The following is a 10305-nucleotide window of genomic DNA, read 5'->3' on the forward strand; positions in this document are numbered from 1 at the left end:
TGATGCTGACAATGCTTAGCAAAAGACCTTCAGTGTGATGAAACATGGGGGCTGGCGGTACCTGAGACGCGATGCGATGACGTCATGTCTCAATGGGGCCAGTAGGGCACGTTGTCAGGGCTGGTTCGTCACGAGATCGTTGCCGCGAGTTGCCGCCATCGCCAAACAAAGAACCTGGGCTTCTGGCATGATGCTTTGTCAATGCTGCGACACTTCAATGTGCGTCTTTGTCCTCGGGGACTAGCCTTCACCTCATGGATATCAATTTGAACATTTCGAAACCCCTCACCTTGATACATCTTCCGTGTTTACCACCGTGACAATGAACTGTTAACCCATCATTCAGCCAATACCTTACATTCTCCTCTTCATTTCAGAAGTCATTCATCGAAGTTGATCAGTGGTGCTTGTATAGTATCAGGTTAGACATGAACGAAGACAAAGTTGAGCCTCGCAGCACGGAGAAGAAGTCGCTTGGAAAATGGGTCCAAAGTCACTTTCACCCAAGGCCAGCGGATGATGACGGACCCCAAGACTGGTGGGTTGCGTCCACTGCAATCCCATTAATAGCAGCTACGTCGGCACCTCTCGCGAACCTTATGTCGATCATTGCACTTGTGATGCCGTGGAAGAGCAAACTTCTTGGCCGAACCGACTCATCCGGTGCCCAGGTGCAGGAACTCATGCGAGACCCTCGATGGTGAGAACCAACCACAGCGATAGAGATGGACAGTGCTGATTCTACCAGGTGCATAGCACTTAATGCTACGTCACTTGCATGTGGGATCGCCGGCAATATTTTCCTGCTCTTCAACTTCACGCGGACTATGCGGTATATTATAGCCTTGCCCGCATCTATCATTCTCTGGTGCTTGTCCACGGCTATCCTGATTGGTATAACGGCCGCGACACATATCTATGACAGTCCAGTACCGCCTGATGAGACATACTCCCAGGCATACTGGAGTGCGGTCATCGCAGCAGCTCTCTATTTCTTGCTTACCGTCATTTTGATGATCAACATGTGGGGATACGTTCGCGGACACTATCCGCAGTATTTTGCCCTCACTGACGGTCAGAGAACGCTGATCTTGCAGACTACCGCATTTGTGGTATGGTTACTAATAGGCGCTGCAATCTTCCATGCGGTCATCGACATTTCATTTGCAGATGCACTCTATTTCTCTGACGTCACGATTTTAACCCTGGGTTACGGCGATATCACTCCTCCAACTTCCGTTGGGAAAGGCCTGGTGTTTCCTTATGCGGTGATGGGCATCATAATACTGGGCCTTGTGGTAGGAAGTATCCATGACTTTGCCCGGGAGCTGCAATACGACAACGTCGTGCGAAAGCATGTTGAACGAAAGCGGCAAGCAACCATTCAGCACTCCATTTCCCTGGAACCAGGTTCAGAAGCGCCACATCTTGATTTTACCCCAAAGAACCTACGAAAGTCAGGCAAGCGAAGCACTATCGACGCATTCTCTCTCGTCGGCCGACCAAAGGTCCTTATTATGAGAGAAGAGAAAGACCGATTCGATGCCATGCGTGCGATTCAGTACGAAACTGTCCTTTTCCGTCGGTGGTACAACCTGGTTCTCAGTCTCATTATGTTTGGAATAGTCTGGACGTGCGGTGCTGTCGTTTTCTGGAAGCTTGAAGACATCACTTATTTCGACGCATTATACTTCGGATTTTGCTCGCTCCTGACGATCGGGTATGGGGATTTCACACCAACAACCAACGCATCGAGGCCCTTTTTTATCGTCTGGTCCCTTATTTCCATTCCCACCATGACAGTTCTGATCTCGGAAATGAGCGACACCATTGTTCTCGCATTCAAGCACGCCACCAGCGTTTTCGCAGACTGGACCGTCCTCCCGCATTCGGGGAAATACAGGAAGTTCCTTCGCAGGTTCCCAACCATATACGCTGCTCTCCAGCGTCGCGAAGAAAAAAGACGGGTGGCCCAAGGCTTTCACGTTGGTGTGGACGATGCAGAAAACGGGACCAGCCATCCACACAACAGCTCAGAACACCCCCCCGCAAGATCGATCGAAGAACTCGCCAGCGAACCAGACACAGCCTCAGGGAATGCGTCAGGAGCAGCCTCCTCAGGCTTCCAGCTTGCACAGCAACTCGCATATGCGATCCAGCGAACGACCAAGGACGTTGTGGCGGGAGATCCGAAACGATATAGCTACGAAGAGTGGGTAGCGTTCACGCGACTCATTCGGTTCACGGATCCAAGCCCCGACAGAGTAGAAATACACGAGGATGACTATGGCATCCTGAACTGGGACTGGATTGGCAAAACGAGTCCGATGTTAGCGACGGAGACCGAGCCGGAGTGGGTTCTAAATCGGCTCTGCGAAAGTCTGATTCGGTATATTGATATCCAGGCACGAAATGCAAGCACGACAAGGGACGAGGATGAGCCGACATTAAGAAAACAGAGAGAGATCAGATTCGAGGATGAATAAATAACCAACCCTTCATGTACATACTTTTTGATCTATGTCTATAACCACACCGAGATAGAACCCCGGTATTCAATCAGTCTACACGAAACATGTACCTGTCGCACCAAAAAGCCGCTTCTTCCACTCACCCCGGAGAGGAAAATACCGAGTACCAACCATCCCCTCCGCATATCCCTGCTAGTATCCAGGGATCGGATCCGTTAATCTATCCATCCCAGCCAGCCAGACCGAATCCCAATACAGCTCGCTAGCTACCTACTTACCGTATCTATTACTTACCCCCACAACGCTTCCAATTTACAGTAACCCCCCCCCAATACGGAGTACTCTGTCTTGTACGGAGTATCTTACCGCAGATCCTCGGTCCCGGACTTCCTCCCGTTACACCACCCCCTCCTCTCTTGCCTTCTTTTAGGTTCGCATCTCCGCACGATACCAACCAACCAACCAACCAATGGACCTGCATACCCCTCTTTTAGCACAGTAATCGTCGTACTACGTGTTAGAATGCCTTTTCCAAGCGGGGTAGGATGGATAGGGAGATAACATCACCACCATCGTCTACGTCCTTGATTTCCATCTCAGCTGGCTGCGTAAGTCTATACTGTATTTGTTCTCGTCAGAACTTATCGGATTTACTTATTATCTTATTGGCCTTTGAGAAGAACTTAAGAATCACGTCTCAAGATGACGAAAGTCCTAACTCCTGGATCCCGGTTGGAGGGGAAAGTCGCTATCGTTACGGGTTCGTCCTTTTCTTCTTCTCTTACTTGTTTTACTTTTCTTGCTTTTGTCTATTGGTGAAGGATGATTATATACGTACAACTTCACGGAATAAAATACATTTCGTTATTAATTTTGGATATAGGAGCCGGATCTGGCTTCGGCGCCGCCATCGCGCAACGGTTCGCCTCCGAGGGAGCCAAGGTCGTCGTCGCGGATATCAGTACCGAAGGGGGTCAGAAGACCGCGGCTCAGGATCCCGAGAACCTTGTGTTTGAGCAGATGGATGTCACCAAGGCGGAGGATTGGAGTCGGGTGGTGGACAAGGCGTTTTCGCAGTTCGGGAGGTTGGATGTGTTGGTGAATAATGCGGGGGTGACGTATCGGAATAAGGTATCCCTTCCGCTTTTTGTTTTTTTGATTTCAGGTGAAGATTGGCTGACGGCTGTAGCCGACGGTGGAAGTTACCGAGGAGGAATGGGAGCGGGTGTTCAATGTGAACGTGAAGGGGATTTTCTTGGGCAGTCGGGCGTTTGTGACCCGGGTGATTGAGCAGGGACAGGGAGGGTCGATGATCAACATCTCGTCGACGGGGGCGTCGAGACCCCGGCCGGGCTTGGTGTGGTATAATGCGTCCAAAGGGGCCGTGTCGAATGTCGGTCAACGTTTGCCTTTTTTACCCTTTTGCTGTTGTGGGGGCTGAGTGCTGATGATACCAGGCGACCAAGGGTCTGGCGGCGGAGTATGGCCCACACAACATCCGGGTGAATTCGGTCTGCCCTCTTTTGTCCGCTACGCCCTTGTTCTCCATGTTCACAGGAATGCCGGATACGCCGGAGAATCGGGAGAAGTTTATCGGGAATGTGCCGCTGGGCCGGCTCACGGAGGCAGACGACGTCGCGAACATGTGTCTATATCTGGCTAGCGACGAGGGTCGCTTTATCAATGGGGCAGAAATGATCATCGACGGTGGTAAGTGTATCTAGTCCATGAGGTTGGCAAGGATCAAATGACATGTAGGATGTTATCCTGGTGATCTGCACTTCAAGTTAGTTGTCTTGGTAGTCAATGAAACTTGAGTCACGTTTAAAAAGGCGCACAAAGGGGTGGATACACTTACCATGGCTATGCCCAAGAAGAAGGATCAAAGAATGAAAGGTCCTCTTCCAACAAGCCCATCATATGCTGATTCCCCGAGAACCAGTTCCCTAATTGGCTGGTCTGCGGTATTGCCGCAGTATACTGACCCTCCGTTGTGCCCCTTATTTCTTCAGGAACCGATCCGGCAGGAGCAGAGGCAGATGGCCATTGGCCTTCACTGTCATCAGTGGACATGGGTGCCAATCCAAGTGCGCTAAGATATACGTCGAATTCCTGACCGACTGACGCTAGGTTTTGATCCTCTTTGGTCTGCGCCTGTTCCTTTGCTTCGATGTACAGCCTAGCAACATTGCTGAGGACTTGACATAGCTGGTACAATTTCGCGATAGCTTCGGAGAGGAAACAGTTGGGTTGCAGGGAAGCCACAAAGTCTTCCAGTCGAGCGAGGTCTTCCCAGGATGAAACGGCAATTGCGTGGCAGAAGATCACTATGAATGGGACAAACGGTGCATAAAGGATTGTCCTGGGCGAGCGACGTATTAGATCAAGAAAGTGTGTGAATGCCTGCAGCTTACCAGTGAAAGTACGCAGCTTTGATGAGCTCGTTCATCTTCTTTACATCCAACATACACTTATGATGCACCTCGAGGGCTGACCGGGCTGTTTCGATGCATTCATAGATGAATGTACCTTGTGCCTCCTGTGGAGGAATGGCCCGGTATATCAGAGACAAAACCGACAAGCGGGCAACTTTGTCAGATCTGATGAAAACCTCATCGACAGCAGACATGTTTGTGTCAAATTTGATTTTCTAGCGGATATTAGAATGGTGATGGATGTATTGTTAAGGGTACAAACCTCGAATGGCTCCATGACCATCTGCTGCATCTCAGAAGCTAGTTGGCGAGCATGACAGATCCTTTGATTTTCTGGTTGGGCCAAAGCCGCAGGACTGTAAAGCAATTCGTAGGTTTTGCCTTGGATTGTGGCGAGTTTCACCCACAAGGGGTAGATGCTCTTGAATGGTTCCGCTATTCCGGTCAGATCGAGGCCTTCCAACGAAGTGATGTCATAGTCCTGGATGGTTGACGCGCGTCCCAGCCGCAAGGATACTGCTTTATCTAAAATATAGATTGTCCAGAATAGCATATTCCCCTGGACGGATTTACTGCTCTTCTCTAATGAGGGTGACCGATGAAATCCGAGCGTTTGGCATAAGCGGAATGCCGTTGAGGTCAACGTCATCGCAAAGGATGGCTTTGACATTTCAATAGCATAGACAGCCTTGGCAATGGTTAGTTTCATACAAGAATGGGGTACGTTACTGCACCTACCCCTAAAGCAAGGGCTTCAATGTTTTCGATCGTCGCGGGCATAAAGAGGCTCAAGTTGGCCAAGGCGGTTTCGAGGTTGACCTGACAAAGTTTCAGATGCCTTTCATACTCGTCCCTGGTATCTTTATTCTCGATTGTGGAGATCATGTCGCTGATCAGGTAGTAAAGAGCCCCATTAATCACTATGAAGGTGGCATCAGAGTATACTTCCGTGGCAAAGTACACCTCGCGGCATTTCACAACCAGACGCTCGATTGAGAGAAAAGGAAAGTATGTCTGTATAACACTGGGTTGGCCTGACAGCACATTAACAAGGAGAAACCATGAAATGTCGCGTAATCAAACCTACTCTTGTACTTGCGCAGGATCGCCAGAACCAAGTCTACCGGAGGCAACGGTAGCTCCTGCAATCCCGAGTCAGGAATGGCCTTCTGATTTGGGAGCCGGACTTCTCGGGGTGGCAACTGTGCCTGATGGTCTTGCATGTTGACCATCTGCTTCAAGGAAGCCAGAGCAGTGCTAATTTTTGGTGTTGATATCTGCAGCGCATTGCGTGAAACGGCTGTCTCCAGGAACTCCCTGGCGTATGCAGAATGAGCTGCGAGGGATGAATTGCCTTCAAAGGCGGAGGTAGACTCATGCTGATCCAAAGCAGCAGTGGTGTTACTATAATTGGCAGCAGATGGGCTCAGATGCCTGGACAGAGGTGTGGAATGATAGCATGGCTCCGAAGCACCCTTGGCGCTCGATCTAAGTTCCAGGAGAATGCGCTCGATGTTCCCCAGGCGTTCTTCGATGAGATCGATCTTCCTTTCACTGTACAAGGTCAGCTAACTCGAAGAGTAGACCTGTCATACATACTACTGGCTCGAGATCAAAACGCGCTTCCGTGGCTCCGGAGGCTTCTGGCCGGCACCGGTTGAGCGGCATACGATTTGGGAACTGCGACAATTAGAGCAGGGCGATCGCTTGTCGCAGCGTATCTAGTCCAAGCATAAGTATTACATCGTCCACCATCCATGAAGCGGAAGCCACGTCAATTACTGGCTGACTGCAGCTCTTAGGCAGTACGTACCTTTCTGAGGCGGCATTGGTCACACTGGCATTCGTCAGCATATTAGAGTCAAGCGGCAGACTATGGCATGCGGTGCAACTTGGACTTACGGCACGCCTGACCACCGGCTCCCTATCACTCTCGGGTCCCTCGGGTTCCATCTAGTTAAGCTTCTCGAGATAATGGATCCTGTTCCTCTCTAGTCGCGCCGGGTTTGGTGAGGGGCTCGAGCAACCGGTGGTGTGGTTGCAGCTGAGACAGGCCATGGCTCGGAACCCGCGGGGCCCGACCGCTGGTGGAACGAACTTTGCGCTCTCTCAGATTCTCTGGCATCACTCGCTTGTTTGCTCGTGTTGCTTCTGAACTCCGGATATCCCCTCCGAAGCTCCAGCGCTGCCACCTTTTGGCCATTTTGGCCTATGCAAGTGTCAGGCAGCAGTCACCCTTGCATATGCAGAGCCGGTTCTACGTTAAACCCCATCCATAGCAAATAATCTAAGCGGGAGGATGATAGATCCGCTAAATATTCTATTCGTCTAATGCATTGTATTCGTGATCGCATCGCAGCTAGGTGCAAGACCTAGCAAGTCTATGTTGGTTTTTATGTGCATCCAGGGTCGGCATGTCGATTAACCACCCAGTCTTAGAACCTCTTCGGGCCATGCCGGGATGACCCTTGTCGCTCAATAACTCCAATGAGTGATACGGAGCCGGTGGCGAGTCAACCACGGCCAGGACTGAAGCTGTGAAGCCACCTCGAAATTATCGGGAAGTATAGGCGATAGGGTTGATCGGATTCCAAGAAAAGCGGGCCGCAGATCAAATCATTTCTTGATTCCAATGACGGCCAAGTTCCTGGGACTTTCCTTGTATTCAAACACGGGCTCAACCCAGCACTCCTTTACCGATTCGTGCTCACGCAGGAATTGCCATCTGTCAACGACAATAATCGCCTCGACCAGGGAAGCACTGAAAGCCATCAAGCTCCAGACCACGCTCAGGTTCTTCTTCGCATACCAGTAATCCTTCACATAGCGGTCGTAATCTTCCTCAGACAAATCCGCCATTCCGGCTTTGACTTTTTCGCCGAAATTCGGGTCGCGACCCAATTTCGTCACTGCGGCATGAGCGTACGCGGAGAACGAAACGAAAGCCGACTTTCGCAGAGATCCCACAATCAAAGGGTTCCCCGCATCTTCGAGGTCGGTTGATTCTTCGTAAAGATTGTCTGGATTTTTGGGCTTCGAAACTATCTTGCGGTCCACGAGCATACGCTGGAGAAGACTCCGATAGAAGTGGCGCGTGAAAAAGTCTTCACTATCTTTCCTGCTCCAATTATAGGGGGCCTGCAAGGACATGGAGCGGGCGGTGATATTTAATTTCATGCCAGTTCCACTCTCATGCTCATAGTCCTCGAAGCGTTTCGACATTGGGAAGCCATGAGGGTCGTAGGCGACAGCATCCTTTGTCAGACGGGGATGCATCGATCGGAGAATGGGAAGCTTGTAGGTTGCAGGGCCAAGTCTCTCGGTGACTAAATTGTAGCAACAGCCGATCATGGCAATGGCTTTGACTGAAGGGTTCAGAGTCAGAGACCGGACTCCGTGATGAAGGAGGTTGCCGCAAGAATGCAAGGAGATGACCATGACGTTGGCATCCTTCGATTTGCTGTTGGCATTGTTGTCGGCGTTTGCAGCAGAATCGCCCTGGGTTTGTGTCTCCACCTCGGCAGGCGCAGCCTCAATAACGTCTTTGATGATGGGCTCGAGATAACCGTCCTTGATCTCATGCTCGATATAGTCCATTCTACCTCTCGGTTTCTCTGGATCCACTTCCTCCTCTGCAGCGGGTTTGGGAACATTGCGATGAGGAGCAGAACCTATTTCGTGTGGCGCAAGACTAATGTCACGGAAGACATTTATCATGGCGACATCTTCTCCGTCTCCGCCCGCCACATCTGTAGATTCTTTTGTGGCATTGCTATTTTCATTTGGAGACTCCCCGACATCTGTATTAGTCGCTGTGTGCACCTCTGGCTCCACACAGGTCTTGCAGTTTGCAAGCTTCTTATTGTACATATTGACTTTTTTCTTCTCCTGCAGTTTGGCATGGATATCCATGCCCTTCGCGCCGCTGATGAATTGGTGTTTCCGTTCAATGGCAACAATGTGTCTGTTGTAAGGAGGACACGCAAGTGTACGCCCAAGGTAGCTCTGGCCCGATCCGAAATCAACGACGTGTGTGATCGGATCGCCTCGTTGTTCGTCCACCGTGGCACACAAGGAATCAACGTACTTGGAAAAGTGCGCCACCTCATGGTACTTTTTCACATTCATTCCCACCGCGATCTTCCTGGGTATGGTTGGTGTTCCGGGCTGTTGAGGGGTGAAGTCTCTTCCCAGGCTCAGTCGACGGATTTGATGGATGTACTCCAGCAGGTCCAGCGGGGGCAGGGCAGCCCCTCGCCACTGTGCACTTGCATCTGGCTCTCTACTATGCGCGACAGCCTCCCGACTTTGGTCTAATAGAGGCCGGATGTCATCTCGCAGGAGAAGGTCCAAGATATCCTGAATATCATGCTTGTCGAAAAAGGACCTCCAATGTTCCGGGAGCAGGGAGGTATACAGGTCCGGTTCGCGGGTCAGGAAATCGAGGATATGCACACCGCCGCAAAGGTGCCTAAAGATGGCGGAAGAATTGGCGAAAGAAAGGAGGGCCTCGACGTAGGCATCCGGATCCGTCCACTCTTCGGAGAGTGGGAGGGGTTGCGACGGAATCATGCGTTAGTTGCGATTGCAGCGAAGCCGGGCTAGACTGGGATCGATATGCGGGATGGATGACATCCGACCAGGACCGGGAAGACCGTGAAGACGTTGGCGGGAGAAATCCAATCGTAGGGACGAATAATGCGGGGGGGAAAGGAAACGAGGATAGAGGTCGTGGGGGGTTTGATTGTGATGATGGATTAATCGTTTATCGACCCAGAATTTTTCGAGGGGCGATCGATAGAGAGCGCGGATTGGGTTTAGCCCCGGTCGGCTCCACTGATAACCCCCAAGCAACTAAGCAAGTTGCGGAGGAGACGGACGAGACCCTCTGGACTGAACACCAGAACTCGACTCATCAACCTCCTCTACCCCTCTCCTGACCTTCGCTGCCCGTGTCCCATCCAGGCATCAGTCTCAATCCATTGGTCCCATGAATCTCACGGCGACACGTTCTTAGCGCGCCCATATTGACTTCCGTCTCCATTCTTTCCCCGTCAGCCCCTGGCGACTATCCCCGAGGGCGCTATTGAAACTATAAGGGATAGTGGTCCAGGACCGCCGCTGATCTCATGCTTAACCATACATAGACCCTCCATGTGTCTCCTGCGACACTCAGCAGGCACTAGTTCGTCCGGTTCTAGGTGCTACGTGTGACTTGCGACCCGTTTGGGAGCCCAGCATCATCAAGGCAAACAGCAGTCGGGCCTCTGTTGGCAACCCATCCATCCCCCTCTTCTCCCTCTTCCCCCAATCCGTAGTCTCTCGATTGCCTGATACACTGACACCCTGAAACGTGGTCAGTGCCTGTCACTCTCCTCGAGGCGTTTTTAAGCCGGAAA

At 51.2% G+C, this 10305-nt stretch overlaps 4 protein-coding genes across 4 annotated transcripts; 2 read left to right on the forward strand and 2 right to left on the reverse strand.

Moving 5' to 3' along the window:
- Positions 1–192: 192 nt before the first annotated feature.
- BO80DRAFT_379797 (potassium channel family protein) lies at positions 193–2557 on the forward strand. Its single transcript, XM_025716785.1, has 2 exons — positions 193–700; positions 749–2557. The coding sequence occupies exons 1-2, from the start codon at positions 429–431 to the stop codon at positions 2484–2486; spliced, it is 2010 nt and encodes a 669-aa protein (XP_025576197.1). The 5' UTR covers positions 193–428; the 3' UTR covers positions 2487–2557.
- A 344-nt stretch (positions 2558–2901) lies between these two features.
- On the forward strand, positions 2902–4268 carry BO80DRAFT_424239 (short chain dehydrogenase). The gene is made up of 5 exons (XM_025719235.1): positions 2902–3079; positions 3152–3231; positions 3355–3602; positions 3661–3864; positions 3929–4268. The coding sequence occupies exons 2-5, from the start codon at positions 3174–3176 to the stop codon at positions 4193–4195; spliced, it is 777 nt and encodes a 258-aa protein (XP_025576198.1). The 5' UTR covers positions 2902–3079; positions 3152–3173; the 3' UTR covers positions 4196–4268.
- Positions 4269–4334: 66 nt separating this feature from the next.
- On the reverse strand, positions 4335–6859 carry BO80DRAFT_454459 (putative C6 transcription factor; the record flags this gene model as incomplete). Its single annotated transcript, XM_025722070.1, has 8 exons — positions 4335–4833; positions 4886–5121; positions 5169–5594; positions 5645–5940; positions 5994–6460; positions 6506–6627; positions 6720–6743; positions 6809–6859. The coding sequence occupies 8 exons, from the start codon at positions 6857–6859 to the stop codon at positions 4335–4337; spliced, it is 2121 nt and encodes a 706-aa protein (XP_025576199.1).
- Positions 6860–7522: 663 nt separating this feature from the next.
- BO80DRAFT_444128 (uncharacterized protein) lies at positions 7523–9932 on the reverse strand (the record flags this gene model as incomplete). The annotated part of the gene is made up of 2 exons (XM_025721412.1): positions 7523–9444; positions 9848–9932. 2 exons carry the CDS (start codon positions 9930–9932, stop codon positions 7523–7525), a joined length of 2007 nt encoding a protein of 668 aa, XP_025576200.1.
- Between the last annotated feature and the right edge of the window lie 373 nt (positions 9933–10305).

This window comes from Aspergillus ibericus (assembly GCF_003184845.1).
Source record: "Aspergillus ibericus CBS 121593 unplaced genomic scaffold BO80scaffold_15, whole genome shotgun sequence".
In the NCBI taxonomy this organism is placed as follows: Eukaryota; Fungi; Ascomycota; class Eurotiomycetes; order Eurotiales; family Aspergillaceae; genus Aspergillus; species Aspergillus ibericus.